At 47.0% G+C, this 24,415-nt stretch overlaps 1 protein-coding gene across 3 annotated transcripts in view; it reads right to left on the bottom strand.

Moving 5' to 3' along the window:
* Positions 1–1,438: 1,438 nt before the first annotated feature.
* Positions 1,439–24,415, bottom strand: part of epg5 (ectopic P-granules autophagy protein 5 homolog (C. elegans)) — a 31,201-nt gene continuing 8,224 nt past the window's right edge. For all 3 annotated transcript variants that reach the window (XM_062542919.1, XM_062542920.1, XM_062542918.1), the window contains 31 exons: positions 24,160–24,321; positions 23,767–23,889; positions 22,956–23,218; positions 22,689–22,829; positions 22,407–22,551; positions 21,801–21,998; positions 21,300–21,410; positions 20,062–20,184; positions 19,423–19,589; positions 18,812–19,045; positions 18,330–18,453; positions 17,745–17,892; positions 16,530–16,701; positions 15,642–15,804; positions 14,948–15,090; positions 14,304–14,460; positions 12,856–13,050; positions 12,240–12,453; positions 10,912–11,099; positions 10,501–10,708; positions 10,079–10,154; positions 9,765–9,868; positions 9,423–9,598; positions 9,035–9,220; positions 8,466–8,675; positions 7,953–8,097; positions 7,405–7,647; positions 6,185–6,404; positions 5,396–5,611; positions 4,915–5,029; positions 1,439–3,590 (listed from right to left, as the gene is read on the bottom strand). In XM_062542919.1, coding sequence (XP_062398903.1) covers positions 3,408–3,590; positions 4,915–5,029; positions 5,396–5,611; positions 6,185–6,404; positions 7,405–7,647; positions 7,953–8,097; positions 8,466–8,675; positions 9,035–9,220; positions 9,423–9,598; positions 9,765–9,868; positions 10,079–10,154; positions 10,501–10,708; positions 10,912–11,099; positions 12,240–12,453; positions 12,856–13,050; positions 14,304–14,460; positions 14,948–15,090; positions 15,642–15,804; positions 16,530–16,701; positions 17,745–17,892; positions 18,330–18,453; positions 18,812–19,045; positions 19,423–19,589; positions 20,062–20,184; positions 21,300–21,410; positions 21,801–21,998; positions 22,407–22,551; positions 22,689–22,829; positions 22,956–23,218; positions 23,767–23,889; positions 24,160–24,321 — 5,253 coding nt within the window. In that variant the 3' untranslated portion in view covers positions 1,439–3,407. The remainder of the gene's footprint in view (positions 3,591–4,914; positions 5,030–5,395; positions 5,612–6,184; positions 6,405–7,404; positions 7,648–7,952; positions 8,098–8,465; positions 8,676–9,034; positions 9,221–9,422; positions 9,599–9,764; positions 9,869–10,078; positions 10,155–10,500; positions 10,709–10,911; positions 11,100–12,239; positions 12,454–12,855; positions 13,051–14,303; positions 14,461–14,947; positions 15,091–15,641; positions 15,805–16,529; positions 16,702–17,744; positions 17,893–18,329; positions 18,454–18,811; positions 19,046–19,422; positions 19,590–20,061; positions 20,185–21,299; positions 21,411–21,800; positions 21,999–22,406; positions 22,552–22,688; positions 22,830–22,955; positions 23,219–23,766; positions 23,890–24,159; positions 24,322–24,415) is intronic.

Raw genomic sequence — 24,415 nt, 5'->3', positions numbered from 1 at the left:
ACTGGCCAGTATCAGCTCTCTACAGGGGTATTGATTAGTCTCTCTGTAGGGGGGCCCTATCGACTTTTACTCCAATCTGCACCAAAAAAAAATCTGTTTGATTTTATGCATCATGAAATACAAACAGCTACAGCATTGCAGGCATGATTGCTATTGGAACCCCGTTCTGAATTAGTCATTACTGGATCAGTGGCTGCGGCAAAAAACCCCAGCTTGATTGAATTACAGCCTAAATCAAGTTTGATTGCTCCTTTCACAGTGACATCATTCATGGTGGACACTGATGAATTGGTCCTATGCTTCACAGATTTGTGCTGTCTGTGTGACTCCAGTGCTGAGAGCTGATCTAAAGTGACAGCCACAGTCTTTGCGACCATGATGGGAGGTAGGCAGCCAGACGCCCAGGAGGTGCGGATCGCAACAGAAGTAATGGAAGCGCCGACAGACAGCGGGGGAGGTGTCGCTACAGCGCTGGCATTTCGAGCAGGTCCTCGGATCGTGTTGGTCCTGCCGAGAGGCTCGCACAACCTGGTCCTCGTCTGCTCGTTGCCGGCGCGCCCGTTTGGAGGACATGAGGCTCCGATCTTACTTAGCAGGTTTGGAGCTGATGATGTTGATGGAGAATGAAATGAGAGCAAGCAGAGTATCAACTGTAGAGAATAAATGACCAGACCTCACCTGATCAAGGTGTAATATGTGAAACACCAATACACTCTTTGTAAACAGCACTGCCACCCTATGGACATCCATTAAAGCCTGATCCAGAACTACTCAAACTTCCAAAGTAAACTCTATATCAGTAAAGGACTAATATGAAAGATAGACTGTGATTGTAACTCAGTTTGTTCAGTCGTGACCAGATAGTTGAAGTGTGTGTGTGTGTGTGTGTGTGTGTGGGGATGGTGTGTGGGGGCCAGTTACAGCCCTTCACACGTCTACTCCTGTGTGTAAAAACCTGAGTGAGTCACGCAGTCCACCAGACGAGGTGGAACTCCGCGGGGAATCGCGAGGAGAGCGCGGTGGCCGCCGTCTCTCTCCTTTGTGTTTGGGACACGCTGCATCTGACTGTTCCCATCTGCTGTCTGGGCGAGATCAGAACGCACCCCCACATCCCCCCTCCCCCTCCCCTCGATTCTGTCTCGTCGTAGTCTCCATAGCAACTGAAGCGGGAAAAGTGGGCACAATGTTCCTCTGACAAACGTGGGTAAGAGGAAGCCTTTGAAGAAGGTGAACAAACAAAAAGTGAAGACCATCACATAGGAAGTATGGGGTGAACACAGTAATTCATCACTTTTCCAAAGAACACAATACATAATGTTGATAGTCCTTATATATTTAACTTGTTCAAGTATAATAAATGAAACATTATAAAATGTAGATGCTATGATGATAAGAGCATGTTCGAAAGGTTCAGAGGTTCTATTAAGGAGCAGGCTCACACATTTGGTTAATGTATTTAGAACATAAGAAACATGGCACAAATATTATGAGAACATGAAACCAAGATGTTGCACACAAACCTTAAGGCCAGCAAAACACTGTGAGATATCACATCGCAATGTCTTCATCAAACACATATTTTTCCAAAGAATGTATCCCTAAATGATATACGATATCCTAGGCTCAAATTACATATTACGCTGATAAAATGTAATCATTTGATTTAAAAGCAACTGATTGGACAAATATTGTATTGTGGGACAAGCAAAGTGCAACAGTGTGTGTGTGTGTGTGTGTGTGTGTGTGTGTGTGTGTGTGTGTGTGATGTCAGTAGAAGTGTATGTGTGCAGAAGTACATTTTAAGATGGACACGGATGGACATCACTTGCATCTATCAATATCCTTGAACATTTACAAACAATATAAATAAAAGCAGAACTGAACTGACATTCACACATCCCAACTTGGCAAAACACAGGGTATTGATCATCTGCAATGACACACTACTCTGATGCGCGTCTGTGACTAAAAGAAAAACAACCCCCCAAAAAAGAAAATGTGTTCGACGTGACTTCTTTTTCTCAGGATGATTCAGTCTTCGCGCATTGGCTGAAGGAAGAGAAAAGAAAATAGCTTGTGACGGCACCCGCTAAGCATGCAAACAGTTTACAATCTGGCCCTGTGCATGCTCAGACGCCAGGGCAGAAAAATCAGTAACTGAGTACGAGATGCAAGAGCGAGAGAGAGAGAGAGAGAGAGAGAGAGAGAGAGAGAGAGAGAGAGAGAGAGAGAGAGAGAGAGAGAGAGAAGAGAGACAGTGAGTGAAAGAGAGAGGAGAAGAGGAGGAGAGAGAGATAGACAGAGTGTGTATGAGAGAGAGAGAGAGAGAGAGAGAGAGAGAGAGAGAGAGAGAGAGAGAGAGAGAGAGAGATAGAGAGAGAGAGAGAAAATAAACTACATATCAGGACCTAAACTGAAGCCTGGACTCCAGTGGAAGAATGCAACGCTGCTCTGATGTGTCAACATGCTGTATCTACGCAACCGGTGCCGTGCTCCAGTGACCCAAATTAGGAGAGGTGGAGCCCCTCGACATTTCATGGAATCTGGCGTGCCCCGAGTGATCCTCCTCTGGCACTTCTATCAGTCACCAGTCACGCTAGATTGAAAGGCGGGATTAAAACATGACTACACAAACGGTAAAAAGTGCTGAGGGCAGTTTGGCAAAGTGAATTTCAACAGCATGAATCAATGCAAATGAAGAATTTGCAAGCATGTTTCAGTGCAAATACCTGATGGTCAAATAACAAAAAATCAAAACCTTACTGGCAACTGTCCAAACCCTAAAAATGTCCACATGATTTTATATATTTTCTGTTGTTCTAGTTCCAGTTTTCTATATAAAAGGCAGACAGTGGGAGCGAAAGGCAAAGAAAAATAAGCCAGCTAAACTGAATCAGCACGTGAGAACTTGATTACACTTGGAGCTCTCTTCAAGCATCAAGGCCATAAGGCTGCGAGCATCTGCACTGGGCAGGAGGGAACCAGCGAGACCTCCAGTGGCTCTTCTCCACGCCTGGCCACGGCATCGAGGGGACGAGCCTACTGTGCGTTAGGAAGAGGACTAGTGTCCGCCCCCGCCTTGACCAACCATAAGGCCAGTCCACCACCTTTAGTGTCCGACTGATTGTTTTGTTCTTAAAACGACAGTGCGTGATGGTGAGAACCGAGCTCCGTTCCTGCGGTTCTGTCTGCGGAATGGATGAGTTCTTCCGCGCGACAGACCATCCAGTTATGTCCCCGCTCATGATGCTCAGCTCCTGCCTCACAGTCAAAGCACGGTGTTACCACCTAGTTCAAAGGGGGTGAGATGCAGTGAGATTCGGTGTGTGTGTGTGTGTGTGTGTGTGTGTGTGTCTGTGTGAGTGAGTGAGTGAGTGTGTGTGCGTGTGTGTGAGAGAGTGTGTGTGCTAACGAATGATGTCTAGGTAGTGCAGGTCCTTGTAGAGGGAGTTGACAAGCAGAGCCAGGAGGCGGCTGGCGTCGCGCAGACAGTAGCCGTGGTGCATGATGAACTCGCGGGCCTGGCCCACAGCCTCCTGGAGCTCAGCGTACTGCTTGTTGCCAGGCATGGACTCCAGCACGGCCAGGGCCTGGGGACAGGTTCAAAACACACACACGTTTGATCTCCTGAGCTAAAGAAAATGGCCATCTGGAGGGCTGAGCCTTCCAGCAGGACGATGCAGCACGAGCCAGCCTTTTTACGTAACACATCTGAACTCGGGGCTACACGTTTCTGGCAAATTCAAGAGGAAAAAAAGTTTTCCTAACTGCAGGTCCTGAATTCACCTCTCTAGTTCCTGGTTCTTTGTATTCTTTTAGTTCTGCTGCTATTACTTATTAACAACACTTAACACTTATTTTCATGTGACTTAAGTTTAGATTGTCACATTTGTTAAAAGAATATGTTTCTAAGTAACAAAGCTAATCCCACAGACATTTGGTGAGGTGGCTACATGTAGAATTGAGGGAGAAACCCAAGTCCTGATCTGGTTCCATTCAGCTCAGCTGTTAGAATCCTGGGCCCAGTTTTTCAAAAGATTTAACCTGGATCAAAATGATCCGGATTTGGAAATCCCATGTTTTGCTAGCCAGGATCACCAGATCCGTGTTACGTTTATGCCAGTTTTTGAAAAAGAACATTGGATTGGATCACTGTGACTAAAATACCAAATTTTAGAATTACCAAATCCCTTTCACCAGAGCTTTGAACTTGGTTTGGGATCTATTGAAAGTTTTGAAAACCTCAAAGGGTAGGTTTGATCCAGATCGGATCGGATGTAGGATCGGATAACATGATCTGATCTTATTCCTCCTGAATCCCTCTTTTGCTTTTGAAAAACCCATTTCCAAGATTTGATCGAATCCGTTTCCAAAATCCCACTCGATTATTTTAGAAAAACTAGGCCCTGATGCTACAATTTCAGGGCTTATAGGTTCCATTCCCAGTGAGTGCATTACACTATACAGTCATAAACTAATAAAATGTATGGCATCCACTCTATGTCAATCCTGTGTCTGAACCTTAAGTAAAAAAATGTTGAACAAAAAAACACAGAAACACCATGGAACAACTACCCATCTAAATGTCCCTCTCCAGAGGTGCGTTCAAATTGGGTAAACAGTGTGAACGTTCGTGATAGTTCAATTAGAATGATCTGGTGCCAACATTCCATTCTAACGGCAATTGCATTGATACCTTCATCAAACTCATGTCGCGTTCCACTGTATGTTTGCGGAGAACTAATGTACCTCCTCAGACCGTTTGTGATTGTTTGCAAACATTCGCCTATGTCTGTGAATTTGAATGCACCTGTTTGCAAACGTTCGCCTATGTTTGTAGATTTGAATGCACCTGTTTGCAAACGTTCACAAACGTTCGCACATTTGAACGTATCTGATCTCTGATGGCCGTACCTGCTGGGCTTTGGCGGAGAGCGGCAGCCCGGGGCCCGCCTGGGTGCGCAGCTGGTTCTCCGAGGGCACCTGCACCAGGAGGAAGGCAGACAGGCTGCGAGCCACCACGCGGAACCTGTGAAGAGCGCCAGACCAACACCTCCTCAGTCAACACCTCCGCCGTGAGAACACGGTCTGACATGGCCATTTAATGCCAACATGGCATAGCATCACCTACCGTATGGCAAAAATGGCACACGTAGGGGGATGCTATATCTTGTTTTTTTTAGGGTCATTTTCTCAGCAAAGTGTGATCTAATGTCTACTATCTACAAATATCAAATGACATGTTTGAAGAGCTTCAGTAGTCCACTCTGGTCTTCTCATACAAGCTTAATTAAGTCCTTGCCAATATGATTTTCATCCAAACAAAATACATTATCATGGAATCTCTCAGCCTCTGATTCACACAAGACCTCAACCTATCCAGCCATCTCCATACCTGCTGGACAAAGGAGACTTCCTGCCCAGGCCGATGGCTCCCAGGATGCCCGAGTTGATCCTCTCCTCCCCGAGCAGGGCCAGCCGCGCCTGGAAGGCCAGCAGGGTGAGGGTCAGGTAGTCGAGCGCGCACGCGTCCCCCAGATCCACCTGGCCCTGGATCAGCAGCAGGAACTTGTGCCACCACAAGAAGAGCTTGGCCTCGTCCGCCGGGCCACTGGGGGAGGGGAGGGGAGGGGAGGGGAGAAAAGCCAATTTCACCTCAAGATGCAGTCTGTGATACTGCCCATCGATTTACACCCTTCTGTGCTCCTGCAGCAAGGTATTGGCTAGCAGTTGGAATGCTGGCTAGAGTCTTTTTGGACACAAACTGACGGCAGCAAGAGGACTGTGAGTAGCAATCTGCTCAAATTGACTGAGCGTCTATTGTGCTAGAGTTGCAAACTGGCTCTGAGAACTTTATAGAGCTGAAACAGTCAGAATTCCGAAAGTTTTTTAGTTTTGTCATTGATGTTGATCAACTCTCTGTGTGTTTCATAACTATTTAACCAGAAAGCACAACTAATGAGAATCAGATGGGTCAGTGCATGGGTGGGACAAACAGGTTCAGACTTCACTGACTTTTAATCATATTCATCTATGTAATCTACAAATGTGCCTATTCAACATTACTCCTTCTAACTAATCCTTCTAATCCTTCTAACTAATTACAAATCTAAGCAGTTCCTTCATCATGATAATGTACAATTCAGACACAAAACTGGTGAAGCGAGGTCAGTGCAGGGCTAACCTGGGGAAGACTAGGTTGAGCCAGGTGGTCAGCAGTGACAGGGTCCTCTTCTCGTTCACCACGGTCTGGTCCAGGTTGAGCCGCTGCTGGATGTAGACGTAGAGGGTGAGGAAGCTCCCCAGGGACAGGCTCTCCTGGATGAAGTCGCCCACGGTCAGCTCGGGCACTTGCAAGGACACCAAAATAGGACCCCAGCCAAAGTACTGATCAGCGCAGCCTCCTGAAAGGAGATGAAAAGAGGATGGATGAAAGGAGAAGGCCAACGGAGTAAAAATCCATCCGCGGAACTCTCCAAGGACAGGACTCCTTTGATGTGCACATTCATGTTGGATCAGAACTTCTATTCATCTTTGCTGTAAGGTCCTTCTACATCATCTCAATGCTTTGAAGACATATTTTTAGCAAAGAAGAGACCAGCATGACACAATGGTGCTAAAAATGACAACTAGCACAAGCAGCATTTTTACTATTTCATATCTCATCAAACATTATCTAGTCAACTTGGAGAGTAAAAGAGAACTTTGTGTGAAAAAGAGCTTTTAGTCTAAGACTTGGCTTACAGTAAAGTAAAGAAAAGTGGTATTTTTTTTAGCAGACACAAACACCCAGTCCAGCCATTCATCATTTATTCAAGGTTACCTTTTTAAGAAGTAGCTAGGGACAAAAAGACTGCTAACTCCGGCTTATTTACAGTACGAATAAAAGTGTGAATTCCTCACATTGAAATTTACAAAACTGTCAGGAACCACCAGCAATGCCTTCAAGGCCCACAACTGGGCCATAGACCACTGGCTGAAAACCCTTGCATTAGTTAGGGTTAGGGAAAGACGTAATAAGGACCTTTGTAACTGTGCATTTTCAAAATACTAGCTTGTTTGTAACATTGTCCCCAGGATCTAAGATCTGTCATTGACTACATGTCTGGTGAAACTGACCCTTTTAAATTCAAGTAGAGACGACTGAGAGTCGACCAGCACTCTTTTTAGTTACTGTTCTTTTTAGTCATGTTGATTTGTTGATTCGCTTTTTATCATCCTGTTTAAATGGTAGTGTATGTTGTGTGTGGTGTCTTAAGCTGCTGGGACCTTGAATTCCCCCTTGGGGATCAATAAAGTAAGTAAGTAAGTGAGTCAGTGAGTCAGTACTGTATGTATGTATGTATGTATGTATGTATGTATGTATCTATCTATCTATCTATCTATGACCGCTGCAGCGCTCACCGTCGGCGAAGTAGGAGAGGATGCAGGCCTCGGTGGCGCGGGCCATGTGGCGGACGGAGGCCAGGCAGCGGCAGGCGGCGGTCAGCAGGGGCAGCACCAGCGGCCCGCGGGCCCTCTTCTCCACCCAGCTGTGCAGCTTGGCGCCCAGCCCCTCGGCCGTGGACACGCCGGCGCCGTTGAGGAGGCTCAGCAGCTCGGCGAACAGGCTGCAGGTGGCCATGTGTCTCTGCTGCAGGTCGGTCTCTGTGGAGGGAGACCGGGTTAGATAGATAGACGCGGCTCATGCCAGACACAACAAAGTCAAGCTTCACGCTAGCAGCTGTACTAGTCGAGAGGGATATTTCTGCACTTCGATCACATAAAATCATTCCAATTGAAAACAATGGAATTAAACTGATTTTATCGTTAATGTTCGCTCGTTCGGTTAGGAAAAGGTGTTAGACTCCAAATTCCCACTGAAATAGTGGCTTAACAATGGTGATGGCTATTCCGCACCAGCCATAAAGCTAGCTGTGGAGCATCGCATGGTTTAGTCGCCTGTGTCCTACCCGGTGGGTTGAAGACCACAATGCACTCCAGCAGTTTCTCCATCTCCAGCTCCAGGGAGGCCAGACTGATGTTCCCGTTCTGGTCCAGGGCAGTCAGGAACTGGACCATGAGGCGGAGGAAGGCCTGGCACTTCAGCGTCATGTCCTTAACGTCACAAAAACCCCCCCCACAACAACCATCACGTCAGTGTCACATTTAAGGTCCCCCTTAGGCAAGGTGACCAGATGTCAGAGACCCAAACGGGGGACATAATCCCAAAAATGTGGAACAAACGGGGACATTTTCAGTTTGACTATCAATCTGATTGAAATACATACAATTTGTATCTTCAAAAACTGGGACATAATGGGAGGTAGTTTTTCTGTATTTTCCCAGGGACAGGCAACCAAAAACAGGGGCTGTCCCCTGAAACCGGGAACGTCTGGTCACCCTACCCTCAGATGAACTGAACTGCAGTGCTCTTGCTAGTGCTAGTGCTCTTGCCCCCGCTGTGGGTCTGGCCCGAGACTCACCCGGTGCTGTTTGCCCTCCAGACCTGGCCCGAAGCCGGCGGCCATCTTGAGGAGCTTGACGACGAGCTGGGAGGACGTGTCGTGGCTGAGGATGAGGGAGGAGGGGTAGTGGGTGTTGACGTAGCCGGTGACGTTCTCGTAGGCCGAGGAGTCCACCAGGTGCCAGGGCACCGAGCTGGACTGTCCCAGCAGACTCAGCAGAGGTGACTCCTGATGGACAGAACACCTTAACCAATCAACACAGATCCTACCTGATGGACAGAACACCTTAACCAATCAACACAGAACCTACTGTACCAAACAAACTTCAACTGAACAACTTAAGGCACCTCCATTGTATGGGCCAAAATGGGTAAGGACTGTCCATAACAGCCCGTCATGACTCACGTCGAATGTGGCAGCTAAAACAATCAACACTTCTACTAACAACAACCAAGCTATTTTGGCAGTCAACTGTAGCAACATATGACAATGACTATTGGCACACACACGTAGCGTCTGGAGCATGTTTACTGTCTAGATGGGAGAAACAAGATGAAGCGAGGCGAGGCGAGGCGAGGCTCACTCACAGGCTTGCTGAGCAGGTGGTCCTCCTTGGCCAGGAACACCATCATGTAGAGCAAGTAGACCACCATGGTCTGGGCCCCGGGGCCGGGCTGAGGGCCCAGGGCCTCACTGAGCACGCTCACCCAGTTCACCTGACACAGCACGCCCCCCAGGAACAGGAAGCAGCTCTTAGGGCTGCCCCGCTCCACCTAGATTTGAGGGAGAGAGAAAAAAAATAGACGTTCCAGAAGATTCTACCTGTACTTCAGTATTACACTGGTATAACAGTACAGCCAATCACCAACACAAGTGAAAACTCCAAAATTGCAGTGATGCAGTCACTCTAAATTAACTGTGACAGTCTAGTTGGTTGACTGAATATTAATCTGAAGAAAAAGGCCTCTCACTCACGTTAAAGAACTGGCTCATGAGAGCCTGGTCTGGGTGCAGGTCTTTCCACAGTAAGAGGTTGTACTCGCTGTGGTAGGCGTAGAGCAGGTACTCGGGCATCTTGGGGGACGTGCAGCTTTCACAGTAGTGCATGAGGTGAAGCCAGAGGGCGCCTCTCTGTCCAGGAAGCAAACGATCTGTGACCACACACACACACACACACACGCACACATGCACACACGCACGCACACACACACACACACACACACGGTCCATTTAAACCACATCAGTTTAGAGCACTCCTACTGTTTCATTGACTCATTGGAGACAGAAGTAAGTAAGCTCCTCAGCAGAGACCAATACCTTTGAATTTCTCATGTAGGGTGTCGGTCAGCTGGGCGTAAAGGGAGACAAGGCCAGTGGCAATCGCAGTGTCTGACTCAAGCCAGGGGTAGCAGCGGGGATTACTGACAAGAAAAAGCCACACAACGTTCTTAATACACATTAAGGCTCATGACAGAGAAAGTCTATGCTGTATGTATGCATATGGGGAAAATGTGAGATGAAACAGTAATATTCTTGCTTTTATTAAAAAAGAAAACTCAGCTAATTTTGCCTAATGACTTCTGAAGCACTAAAAAGCTGCCACACAACAGAATACAGACGGTGGGCATTACCTGGCATCATCAGTGTCTAGGACCAGAATCCATGGCTTGAAGAGTTTGGCCATTTTTGACTGCAGATCTTGGAGAGCTGAAAGAATAATGGTGCATAATAATATATATTACACAAATTATAACAGTATTTTGCAGCACTTTTCACGCAAAGAATTTGGCTCAGACAGAGTGCCTTTACACTTCCCCAACTTTTACACTAGTGGGGGAATCCTAATAAATAGGTCACACAAGAAAAATATTGATAACCAACCCGATCCATGGGGTATGAAAATCAATTAAAATGACAGAGACATTAGTGTGAGTGCTCTGTTATTATGAGTTGACCCAACACTAGGAGTTGACCTGTTACTATGAGCAATTGACCCATCACTACTGTATGAGTTGACCCATCAGTAAGAGTTGACCCATCACTAAGCGCTTACCTTTGAGTAGTCTTGCGCTCCCCAACGGCTCCTTGGCACAGTTGTTCACTTCCAGACTGATGACGTAGTTGACCAGGTACCCCAGGAGGGCCTTGACCTCCTCGATGTAGGGCGCCCACTTGCAGAGCAGCCCGAAGCTGCGGAAGTCCCCCTTCGAGAGACGCAGCTTCAGGAAGTAGTTGGACAGCCACTCGATCGTTTCGTCCACCTGAGACCAAGGACACGGGGCAAAGTCAGCAACCTCATTACAACAACTGAAAAGACACAAATAGACAAGCCAACGACAGCCGCCATATTTTGCCTGTTCTCCTCCCCTTTACTCCCCCTTATAAGCTAGCACCAGTGAAGTGGCTGGGCATCATGCAGCTGCTTGTCTGAGAGAAGAGTGATGATGAGAGAAGAGTGAGCTACCTGTTGTGGGGAGAGGTAGATAGATGCGGACCCAGAGCCAGCTTTGGGGGATGGGGAGGAAGAGGAAGAGGAGGAGGAGGAGGAGCTGGGGGCTCTGGCCACCTTCTTCCTGGTTGGTGGCGGGGAACAGCCGAGCACTCGGAGCGAAGACCTCCAACACTCCGGGCTCAGCAGCTGCTCGGACGAACCTAGCGACGTGAGCACACACACAAACACACGGATACAGTCAAACACATTATGAAACACACGCAAACACACACACACACACACACACACACACACACACACACACACACACACACACACACACAAAATATACCAAACAGATGCCCAAACACACATCAACACTCACACAAACAGACACATCAAGTGTTTATGTTTGTATCCTGCAGTGTTGAATATGAAACGCCAAACTATACTCACAGGAGCTTCTGCTGATGATGAATATGAATCAATAATGCCAACAGCACAACTGCTGCGTTTCAAGGCCTTCGTGTCTAGCGATATTGAGGACTCGCAGGCCTTCAAGCATAAATAATACAGCCAGCCATGTCTCGTCTCATCTGGTACACTTCAATAAGTGCTACTGCAACTGTTTACTTAATTCTGCGCAGAGAAACAAACTGGGGATGTTTTCGCCACTTAAGAGCTCTGGAGGAGGTTGAGCCTCTGCAGGTTTAGTCATCTGTGGCCACTGGTATATTAAACCATAACGAGCGGAGACAACCGTGGCGAGATGTATGGACTAAAATTGCGTGGGGCCGCACCGCAGACGGCAAGGTGGGAACACTTAAAGTATTTATGGAGTTTGGAAATGTATTACACAAACATCTCTGAAAAGTTGGGCTTGGAGGAGGATTAAATGTTTTTTTGCCAAAAGTATAGAGACATGCAGATTCTATAGGTGGGTGGTGGGGGAGACACACGTAGGCATAGCTTGGTTTGGCATTCATTTCTTTGTTTGTCTAACTATGTGTCTTGTCTGTAAGCAGGATTATGCCAAAACTACAATCTTTATTTTTTTTTTAAATGTTGCTGTTGTGGAAAAGTGTAGCACAGGCCCAGATAGAAATAGTCAGATTGGAACCTGATTCATACCTGAATGCAAATGTACTGTACAGTAACGTCACTTTCAAAAATGTCACTTTCATCATGCCAAATAGGACACTTGGCCTGGGCAGACACCTGTTCTCTCTGAGCACCCTTCCAGTTTCCATCATGGCTCTTGCCCAAATTGACCAAGTGCTCTCCACGCTGTGCTAGTGTGTGCAAGTGTGTTAGTCACAGCTGCGGCCCCTTACGAGACTAACTGCCAGGCGGTGGCTTACTCTGCATGAGGAGGCGGAGGAAGTCGCTGTAGTGGTCGGGGAACTGGTGGCACAGCATGCGTGTCCAGTGCTTGCAGAAGAGGTTGAAGGGCAGGAGCACCTCGGGCTCGGGCTGCAGGCCACACGCCCCCAGGGCCAGGTGGATCAGCTCCATCAGGCGGCTGCGCTCGGGGAACGCCGGCTGGGCTCCCGCCAGCCACTGGCTCAGGTCAAACTGGGAGAGTGGACGAAGGTGAGAGGGAGGGGAGGAGAGGAGAGAGGGGCATGAGTCACTCCAAGGACTAGAAAGCACAATTCAATAATGACTGCAATACTGTTGACATGGATGAGGGGAAAATGGGATCTTCGGGTGGAAGTGGAAATCCTTCATTTATGAGAGCAAAACTGTTAACAAAAATGAAATAGTCCCTCTACACTACAACACATGCATTGCTGAAACAGTCTGTGCTAGGCCGTTTCTGTGCTAATGTAGGCCGTTTCTGTGTTAGGCTGTATCTGTGCTAGGCTGTATCTGCGATAGGCCGTATCTGTGATGGACCATTTCTGTGCTAGGCCACATCTGTGCTAGGCCTTGTTCCTTTTTTTTTTTTACATGTGTGATGTGAGTGAGCCGAACCTTGGTGAGGAGCATGAAGATGACGTCTCCGCTGTCGGCGTGCAGGGCTTTGACCACCTTCTCGTAGAGCGCCACCAGCTCGGCCGGCGAGGCGTTGGGCGTGAAGTAGGGCGACAGGAGGTTGCAGAGGCGGCGGTTCTGCAGGATGGTCTTCAAGATGTGCCTGCACTCTGTCTGGATGCCCTGGATAAACACCTGGAGACAGCAGCACAGCGGGGAGAGGAGGAGAGGAGAGGAGAGGAGAGGAGAGAGGAGAGAGGAGAGAGGAGAGAGGAGAGAGGGGAGAGGAGAGGAGAGGAGAGGAGAGGAAGAGAGGAGAGAGGAGAGGAGAGGAGAGGAGAGGAGAGGGACCACGTGGGCACTGAGTAATGTCTCACTGAGCATTTTTGGAAATACACTCATTTTCCACCTCCCCTCGAGCAAAACAATCGATATTTACCTTGATCCCGTTCATCCAGCCATTCTGTGAGTCTGGCGATACAACTTTTAGCTTCAGCCTAGCATAGATCATTGAATCGGATTAGACCATTAGCTTCTCGCCTGCTAGCTTCATGTTTAAAAGTGACTAAGATTTCTGGTCATTTTCACATTTAAAACGTGTCTCCTCTCAAGTTAGAAAGTGCAATAAGACCAACTGAAAATGAAACCTGGCGTTTTTCTAGGCTGATTTGACATGGAACTACACTCTCTTCTGGCGTAATAATCAAGGCAACTCGCAAACTACTGGCACTACTACTGCTTGTTGTCTATGGGGACTATTTTCAGATGCTGCGTACGATATCACTGCGCCTATGGTAGGTTTGCAAGTTGCCTTGATTATTACGCCAGATGAGAGTGTAGTTCCATGTCAAATCAGCCTAGAAAAACGCCAGGTTTCATTTTCAGTTGGTCTTATTGCACTTTCTAACTTGAGAGGAGACACGTTTTAAATGGGAAAATTACCAGAAATCTTAGTCACTTTTAAACATGAAGCAGGCGAGAAGCTAATGGTCTAATCCGATTCAATGATCTATGCTAGGCTGAAGCTAAAAGTTGTATCGCCAGACTCTCAGAATGGCTGGATGAACGGGAACAAGGTAAATATCGATTGTTTTGCTCGAGGGGAGGTGGAAAATGAGCGTATTTCCAAAAAAGGCGGAATATCCCTTTAAATTGAATTAAAATATATAACCAATGAATATTGAATTTCCTCTTGGGGATCAATAAAGTATCTATCTATCTATCTATCTATCTATCTATCTATCTATCTATCTATCTATCTATCAACCAGATGATGGTGAATTAAGATGCTCAACTGAGCCAGATGATGGTGAATTAAGATGCTTGTGTATGAAACTCAGTACGTTTGTGTGAATGCGTGTGTGTGGGTGGATGTGTGTGTGTGTGTGTGAGTGTGTACTGTATGCGTCACATGCAGCGGACGCGTGCGGACGGGCAGTCGTGCCTACCTGACCGAGGATCTCCACGCAGGAGGAGAAGAACTGGCGCGTGGGAGGGTGGCGCAGGGTGTCCTCGCACACGAACGACACCACCTGATAGAAGGCCGTGATGCCCACCTTCTGCACGGCCGGAGATGGGTGCAGCTTGAAGGCGTTCACCAGGGCTCTGGGCAGCGTGGGCATACAAAACTCATATGAGCATCTTTTACAACCACCAGCTATGCCAAGCTGTTTATTTCATTCCAGAGATTAAACTGCAATCAAGGGGTTTAATGTCTTCAATTATTTCTTAGGTTTTTTTTATGTCATTCATTCAAGACATTTACTTTTGTCTCTCTTTTTTTTATGTTTCTCTACAAATCTGGATTTCTGCAGCTTTCAACTAGTGAAATTGAAGAACTTTTAAAGACAACAATGCAAAGTAAAGGCAAACTAGACTTTTTGAGACCTTGCGGAAACCCTGACAAAAAGTCAATCATTTAATTGTCCGAAGAAACATGCCTTCCATTTTAACCATACATCAGACACCATGAGCATCTCCCATAATTCCTTCAGACTTTAAAGTTAAACAAAAAAAATTCCCCATGTGTGGTTTGAGAGCAGTGGATGAGGACAATAATAAGGAGGAGGAGGAGGATGATGAGTGTACTGACGTGATGAAGTTCTCCGTGTGAACGGCTGCCTCGGCCACGCTCTGGGGCGGGGGCTTGATGGCGTCCGTCTGCAGCTGCTTGATGTCGCTCTTCAGGGACTGGATCTGCATCTGCACGGGCTCCTGTAGGTGCATGCCCTCATACTGCACACACACACACACACACACACACACACACACACACACACACACAGAGTCAGAAGCATATAACACAACACAACACAACACAACACAGACCACAAAAGAGATAGCAGTGCACAAACTATACACCCTACAACATCAATCAGACCATACACACATTTATAAAGTTAAAGTTGATTAGCATTTAACAGTCGCCTTTATCCGAAGTGAATCTATTCTATATCACAAGCACCTATATAGTGGGTGAGATCATACACTGAAAATGTGATGAAAATGTTGCTCTTATAGACATTATAGACTGTACACAGATCAATAGCTGGGTAGTTACTTTACATACTGTAAGTAAATTAGTAATTTAATTGACTGGTCATTTCTCAATAATGCTCATCTCACGGTGATTCACATTTTAGAGACTAACTACTGGGTAAAATTCTCTTTCGCTGGTAAAAAAAAGGAGAACAATGACAGAGGGGCTACTGTAGGGTGATGTTGTGTGTGTGAACAGAGGGGCTGTCGGGTGATGCTGTGTGAATGACCGCACGTGGTCCCCTGACCTTGGCGTTGATGTGGGCGGCGCCCTGGCAGGCCTGGCCCCCTTTGCCCTTGCACTCCAGCTGCATGCTGAGCTGCTCCTCGCGGTTGCAGTAGAGCTGGGGGAGCAGCTCCAGCAGCTCGCTGTCCAGCGCCACCTGCTGGGTCTCCCGCAGCGCTGCAAGTCTGCAACCCGGGAAGACACAGAGAGACACACACACACAAAGCACGGCGTGAGGAACAGAAGGTGGTGTGTGTCAAAGAGAAGTTCTCTTAGCTGTTTTGTAAAGTCTTCATTTGACATCATATAAATATTTGTATGTCAGGCAAGGCTGACACCACTGTTTACACTTTAATTGGATCAATGTATTATTTATTATTATTATGGGATATTGAACTTCAAAGGCTCACTTTGAAGTGAGGCGAACTAAATAATACAGTAGTGTATTAATGTTCCATGACTGATGGTGAATAATATTGATGCTCTTACTTGGAAAGAAAAAACTTGGGGAGGTATTTTTAGACAAAGACATTCAGGAGGAGGACAGCTGATATGATAAAGGTGTTTGTCTGTGCTACAAAGAATATCTTATTTATGTATCTATTTTTGTTATCTTCTCCCAAAGGACATTTTTTTTGTACAATGCTGTTTTCAGTTAAAGGATGTCTGGTCCAATGCTGGTCTGACACATCCACATTTAGACGCCAGGCTCTACTCCTTATTGGTCACCACTAAAGATTGTACAGCGCTGCACTCAAAGCGCTCCACTCTAAGATCTTTGGTCACCATTGATCACTGCATTGACCAGATACCAGTGCATGTCAGGGCAGGCCCAGTCTATTTTCCACTACAGTGACGCTCTGTATGTCAGTGACCTGGTTGGCAGGTGGGGGGGGGGGGGGACAGTCACCTGGCCTGGTGCTGGAGCTTGGTGAGCTCCTCGTGGAGGAGAGCGGACGAGGCGGCCTCCTCGGACAGACACGCGGTCGGGACGTCGGGCACGGGCGCCCTCATGGGCACCAGCTGCAGGGCACCCTGCGGCGCGTCGTGCTTCCTCAGGTTGGTCAGGATGCGCTCCTTTGCTGTGAACACACAGTGGAAACTTTTACAGCTCAAGAACAATGCGGAAACTCAAACAGAAATAAGAACAAGTTATAACTTGAATAACAAGAATAACTGATCTGCTTTCTATTTCTGCATGTTGTACCTTCCTACTTTTTTTTCTACTTTACTTTTATATTGACCAAGGATGTTCCTTAATTCCTAAATGTAGCTGTATATATCACTACACTAACGTGTTCATTTAGTTAGATCCTAGTGTAATACATTAATATGTTTATAATTTATTAGACAGCACCAGTCAGGGAGAGCGAAAACATGACACAGGCCTCTTCCAGAGCATTCTAAGCATGGAGTCGCAAAGCATCACTTCCTGTCTAACAGACACAGACTGCCGCAGGGAGACATTAAGCATGTTGAGGCCCACGCCGCACTCCCTGAGCTCAGCCGGCCTGTCCTCTCCCCTCAGGCGTGATGGGCTAACAGCCTCCTCAGCTCCGCCGCCCAAGTGTCCTCGATAAAAACGTCCCCATTACCGAGAGATCTCATTAAAGCAGACAGGACCTAATAGCAGGAGGTAATTACTCCGGCTCTCCAGAGGACTGACGAGACACACAGGGGTGCACACAGCCCCAAATTTGCCTCCATGTTAAGACAGGCCTCCTCGCCACATACATCAGAGCCAGAGGTGCGTTCAAGTTCACGAACCTTGGCGAGCGCTTGCAAACAGTTTTCCGTTAGCCTTGAGTTTTTGGCGAACGTTTGCTAACAATCGCAAACAGTCTGAGGAGGTAGTTCTCCGCGAACATACAGTGGAACTGGACATCAGTTTGACGAACACAACAATGCAATTACTGTTAGAATGGAATGTTAACACCAAATCGTTCAAATTTAACTGAAGAAAACGCGTTCACCACGAACGTTCGCCACTGTTTGCCAAATGTGAACGCACCTCTGGTGTAACCACAGACTATATGGGCGGAACAGGCAAAGATGCTACCAGTAGCGTGGGAGTGAGAGGTGCAGAGGCTGGCTGGGGGAGGCTGTGGGGTCGTACTGGACGTACCGGCGTGCGGGTTGATGAAGTCGGTGAAGATGGAGTTGCTGGTGGCGTGCAGGTAGGACGGCTCGCTGTTGACCTTCTGCCACAGGTCCAGCACCTCGTTCAGCTCGTGCTGCACGCGCTCAATGTCCACATACTCCATCCACACCTCCTGAAACACACACGTACACACACACACACACACACACACACACATATTCAGAGAGAAATGGATATGATGCACATGGCCACACATTCACAAGACACATACCCATGTTTACATAACATTTTCCAGGTATACCGTGCATCTACATTTAACCATTTAGCAGATTCATGCATCAAATGGCACATTCATTATAGCGAGAGCATATGCTATCAACACCCACACACAGCTCCACATGGTAACACATTTCTAGTCAACAGACAACACATTTACACAATAATTTGGCAGTGACTTTGTGGGTAGGATAAATACTAACTATCAGGACACACACACACACACACGCACACACACACACACACACACACACACACACACACACACACACACAGACACACACACACAGGGCAGTCCTCTGTCCTGTGGGTTGTGTGTGGAGGAAATCCTACCTGCTGCCTCTGCATGATCTTGGCCAGCTTGTGTGCGTCGTACTGCTTTGGCAGAGAGGGCAGGTAAACCTCCTGCTTCTGCAGGTTCTCGTCGTCCAACCACACGGCAAAGACACCAAAGAGCCTGGAACAAGAAAGAGCGAGTCTCATCTAAGCTGGGTTCATGCTGTCCGTCGTTAAGAAGTTAAGAGGTAAAAAGTGCTGCAACTTTTTGCGTAATTTGTCAAACCCGTTATGTACATTTAGTGAAAAACAGAGAAACACAAATAAACAAACAACATTGCAAAGCACATTATGCCAATGTTCTCTCAGAATGAATACATAACAGTATTAGTATGGTGTCTTGTGTATTCTCGCTGGATTTGGATGTTAAAATAGATTTTTTTGCTTAAATTGATAGATATACACACACACACACAGATATTTAATCGTTCCAGAACATTCCATGGATCATGACGGCCCTACAAGGCTGTGCGCGGTACCTGACGAGTTCGATGTGCAGCTCAGGGGAGGTCATGTACTGGGTGATGGGCGTGGCCGGCTGGGACTCGGCGTCTCCCGGGCCCTCGCCGGGGGAGCGCGGCACCTTCAGGGCCTTGCTGGCGGCGTGGTGGAAGTCGGACACCTCCACCAGACGCTGCCTCAGGTCCTTGAGCAGGGCCGCGTGGGCCGCGGCGTGGAAGTAGCGCTTCCCAATGCAGCCCTTGGCCTCCAGCCTGGACAAAAGGCACAACAAGAGATCATCTACGTATGTATGTAATGCTTGTGTGTCATGTACAGTATGTATTCAATGTATTCTTTCTTGAGCATCTTCACTCCAGAGCACAGCGACCACCACAATACAACAAAGTGACACCATGCATCATGGTGCATTGAGTCTGTGTATACCATATGAACAGTGCTATATAAATGAACTTGAATTGAATTGAATTGAATCACTCCTGCATGTCAGTGTCATCGAGTTGTATTTATTTTTAGTGTGACGATCTCTAGGATGGTCCTCTAGGAAGTCTAAGCCCTACAGTAATCTGTAGTCCGGTGAGCTGTGAGAGAGAGAGTGGCGCGGGCAGTGGGCGACCTGGCGTGTCCCTACCCGAACTCCGGGCCAGGCTGGCGCAGGTAGAGCTGCAGGAACTTCTGCCAGACCAGCGGCAGGAGGGGGTGGTCGGCGGGGGTGGCCAGGGCCTGCTGGGCCCAGCGGTAGACCATCATCCTCTGCAGGGAGGGCACCACGGGTAGCTTCAGGCGCACCTGAGCTTTCTGTCCACCGAGAAACAATCACGTTCATGTTACACTGCAATCTAATGATGTAGACAATACATGACACAGCACTAGCTGTGTAAGCCTTAAGGCCGGCGCCCACCGGACACAGCGCTAAGCGGTGTGGGCTTGACACGCCGGATTTTAGAACAGTTTTCTACCCCTGTGTGGCTGCTGCATGGCAGACGTTTCTAGTGGGCTTTGCTCCGTTAAAAACTACGTAGTTCTATAATTTTTATCTTATGTCTGGTGGGCATCAGCCTTCATTTGCCTTACAATTTACTTGATCCCTTATACAATATATAAGCGAAAATAAGCAGGTGGCACAACGTTAAACGGACCATTACACACAAGTTGAGCTCAAATGGCATGTGTGTTGAGGTAATGCTACATAATTAATGGTCATGTCAGTCTGGAGTCACAGTTCAAGTGTGGCTGTGGCGTGTGATGAATGGTCTGCTGTAGGCTGGACCTTGAGGGCTTGGTCGGGATGGCTGGCCGGGCTGGACAGAAGCTCGTGTTCCACACAGCGCCGCAGCTGGGAGTCCTCCTCGAAGATGGACTCCATGTTCAACACCAGCCAGGCAAACCACACCTCGGGTAGGGAAATGGAGAGGAGAGTTCAATATGAGGCAGAGAGACGGTGTCTAAGTAGCAGTTGTGTAAACTGGCCAACTCAAATCCACAACGTTTAGCGCTTTAACATAATAATAATACATTATATTTGTATTGCACTTTATATTATGGCAATCTCAAAGTGCTACAGTCAGCGGTTTTTCTGAACATGAAATCACAAGAAACAGCCACAACCCTACCAAAGGTTATGGTGTGCCATTTTACGCGGAGCTGCCCGCACTGAACCGCCCTAAATGACTAGCTCATGCTGCAGTGGAGAGGACAGCTGTTGTCAAGGACAGTTGAATTATTAATGAGTATGGACATACTGAGTGTAGCATGGCAGGGGACCTTTATGGTGCCGAGGACTACCAGAAGGCTGACAAATTAGATGGAGGGCTACTCATTCTAAATCATTCTTGAATAAAATAAATGTCTTAATGTCACTATAACGTTTCAAATGTATGTAAGATTATTTGTGTATTTTCTTTTTTAAAAAGTAGGCTAAGCAATGCATAGAAAAACTTTTAAAATCTGAAATCTGAATTCTTAGTAGTCTAAATAACCTTACTCAATAATATTAACCATTAACAACATACGTACATTGTGTTGGGCATTAATAACATACACTGAAGTGGGCTAACACTGTTTTAATGTTAAGGGAGTCCGCACAGTGGCAGATTAACTTTGACCTGACAATGTTTATAACTACTTCACTAAATACATTTTCAAATGTTGTTAAAAAGTTGTTCTGTTCTACATTTAAACTTGTATTAAAATGTTCAAAATGATATTGAAAGGAAAAAGTCTTCCACATGTGATTTAGAACTCTGGCTATTTTAGGTCATCCACTGCGGGCGCCTCATAGGCTCCTGGCTACCAGGTGCCCGAGGCCACTCTGTTGGAGACCCCTGCAATATACAACGTGTACTGTAGGATATATATGCAGCTGACGCACAGGCGTCAGTTAAGCACATGCTTTGTGAAGTATGCTTTTCAGAATTCTCTGACTAGCTCTTTATCATTATCGTTCATTATCCTTTCACGAAAATGCCGAAACCGGGAGGGGGACAAAAGAACACTAATGGGACTTGCCTCTTCAGTCATGGCGTAGCCTTCAACAAAGGAAGGGGTCACATTTCCAGCCACTATCCAGCTCATCAGCGAAGACAGAATGCCTTTGTCTCCATGGTAACCTAAGGCATTCTGATGATAGAGAAACAGCCACAATGTCAGCAATTATCCACCACACTGGTCAACAAGTAACAAAAACATGGTCTTTTGGATCTATTTTGAGGGCAGCTGTTCATGCAGCATTTGTGAATCTAATTGGTCCTATTTACCATAAGTTGACCGTACAGAGAGCAACAACATTTTGGACAATAACAGTTGACAACAATGCAGATGGATATTGGCTGAACAATTCTTCATAAACAGTTAATAGTTCTTGGGCAGTGACCAAAATCAATTTTTGACAGATATCTAAACTGCCACAAATGCTGCTGGAAGCATCACCTAATGGGCTTGATCTACTGTGTTTGTACTGCAGGAGGAAAAGCTGGGGAAGAACTGGCCACTCCTGGTCAGTACGTTTACCTTATGCTGCTGGTAGAGGATCTTCTGAAGGCACTCCTCGTGCTGGTGCAGGAAAGCGGCACGGCTGAGGTGATCCAGCAGGTACAGCACCGTCTTGTCCCGGTGCCAGGAATTCTGCTCTGTTAGAACCTGCACCCAGAACTCCAGAACTGCAGCCGCTCCCACGCGGCCGGCTCTAGAACTCTCCAGGATGTGGGCCTGGTGGGGGAATTCAACAGATCCACTGGAGGTCATCGGAGTGCTACTCCAACCAGATGTTTATTTTTATACTACAGTGCTGGTCGGATTGTATACTGACAGACATTTTGGCTCAGGATCAGTGTTGTCAGACTACACACCTCTAGAGACTTTTTGACGTCCAACACCACAAAGAAAAAACAAATCTAATTAGCGACTACCACAAACGCCGTGTTGACTTTGTAAGGTACTCATTAGAAGTGGAAAGTGAGTCCGCTTTTCCCTTTCCCTCAACTTCACTTTGAGAAAGTTCAGTACATTTTGTCTTCTGGTGTATCTTTGAAAACCGCTACGTAACCAGAGATGCTGGGCAGCCCCAGGAGCCTGTTATTCCGGGGGCGTCTGATGTCAGCAGTCATGTGACCCTACCTGAATGACACTGTTGAGGAGTTTGATGTTCTCGCTGTGGGAGGTTCCGATGAGGTGCTGGGCCACCTTGTGTGTGACCTGCTGGGTCACTCCCTGGGGGGTCCCGCTGTCCAGCTGTAGAAACATCTGGATGCAGCTCAGGAATCTGTCGTGTCAAAGAGCATGTGTCAGAGTCGAATCTCCACTCGTAACACCTAAATAATCTCACTTAATGACATTTAAAGTCTCGTCGGAGTCCAAACATTTGCACAACGGTGAATAAATAGAAAACAGTGTCTCAACTGTTCGTTCTTGAGCAAGTAGAACTGGCACGGGTAGACCAGAGGTAGGAGATTGTCCAGAACGTGTACCACGGCTTTGAGGTGACGGGACTGGACCAGGATCTTCAACAAAGCAATACCCTCACTGCAGAACTTCTCCAAACTGTCACAGAAAAAATGTGCACACACAAAAACTGAATGAATGAATTACTATTTCTAGTAGTCAGATACACAATATGGCTGCTTCTTTATGACAGAAGTTTGGGGTGTTTTGTTTCAGATGACAGACCTGTGTCCAGTGGTGGTCATTGCAATGGCCAGAAAACAGCCAATGGGAATGCCTGCTTTGACGGCCTTGAGCACCGGGTGCATGACGGGGATGTCTGTGACGTCGGGCACCAGCGGGGCACTGGCGGGCGCAGGGTTCCAGGCGTTCTTCAGACGCCGCTCGTTGTCGTGGAGCTTCAGGCGCAGCACCAGGTCCCAGGCCCACTGGTTGAAGGACGTCTCGGGGGTCTGGCCCAGCCGCACTACGTTAGCCAGGTAGGACACCTGCAGGGAGAGAGAACCAACACCGGTCATTACGAGGTGGACTGTTTTAATGGTACATACTGTAGGTCTGGTTGTTGACTGGCCACTGTGGGATATCCTCTACCAACAGCACTAGGAATTTCGCATCTCTAGTGTGCATGGGGTAAAATGGAGAAGGACAAGGGCTATAGGCAATGGAAAGGACAAGGGCTATAGGCAATGAATAAGGATAAGGATGAATGAAAGATAACGATAACGATAACGATAACGATAACAGCGTCCACACTGACCAACGATAAGAAAAGTCTCTCCTTGTGTTAATGAATATGATGGGCAAAATGGGATGGGTTCAGATCGGCTGTAAGCTTTTTATCGTTCTCAAAATCTGTCTGAAATAGTTTGTGTGAATGTCATCATTCATATTAACAAGAGCGATATTTGTTTTTAGTTATCGTTATAGATATTGTTCTTGTTGTGAATGCTAGACCACAAATTAACAATGATTTAAGATGACAAACACAGTGTTTCTCTCTGGATGGGGCAGTGGCAGGTGAATAGTGCGTACAAACCTGTTTGATGCTTTCTGAGATGATGCCCCCATATGGTTTGTCTGTGAGGTATTTCTGATAGGCTTCCACTGCTAACAGAGCCACCTCTAAGTGCAGGGCATCTGGCAAGGCTAGACAACCATTCTACAACACAGAAACAGACACACACAGACAGACACAGAAACAGACACACAGATGTCAACCTTTGGGTTCCAGAAAAAATCTAAACCCGCCCAATCCACCAGAATGAGGGTTTAAAAAGCCTGCTGCAGATCTAACAATACCGTCTAAATTTATCTGATCAAAGTACAAAGTCTTAAGAGGCATTCAACTAAAAACTCTTTTTTTACTCTCTGAAGTCTATTTTAAGCTAGATGTGTGTTGCAGTCTATTTGGCTGCTTGTGGAGGCTTACAGGGTGATAGCCCCAGTTAAGTCCCTCCAGGATGATGCAGGCCAGCTTGTTCTCCACGGCAGGCAGGCCAAAGTCCAGCAGCCAGCCACGGATCACTCCCACCTCACTGGTCACAGGCTTCCACAGGTACAACGGGAGCTCCTTAAACAGGTACAAGGACACCTGGGAACAAACCACACAACACCCATTTATCAAAAAATTATAACTTAAAAAACAAACAAACAGATAACTACCTATATACTATTTAGAAAGGTTT

Source organism: Sardina pilchardus, chromosome 8, assembly GCF_963854185.1.
Source record: "Sardina pilchardus chromosome 8, fSarPil1.1, whole genome shotgun sequence".
NCBI classification, from domain to species: Eukaryota; Metazoa; Chordata; class Actinopteri; order Clupeiformes; family Clupeidae; genus Sardina; species Sardina pilchardus.
Note: the sequence above shows the minus strand (reverse complement) of the source record. Positions and strands in the feature narration are given on the sequence as shown.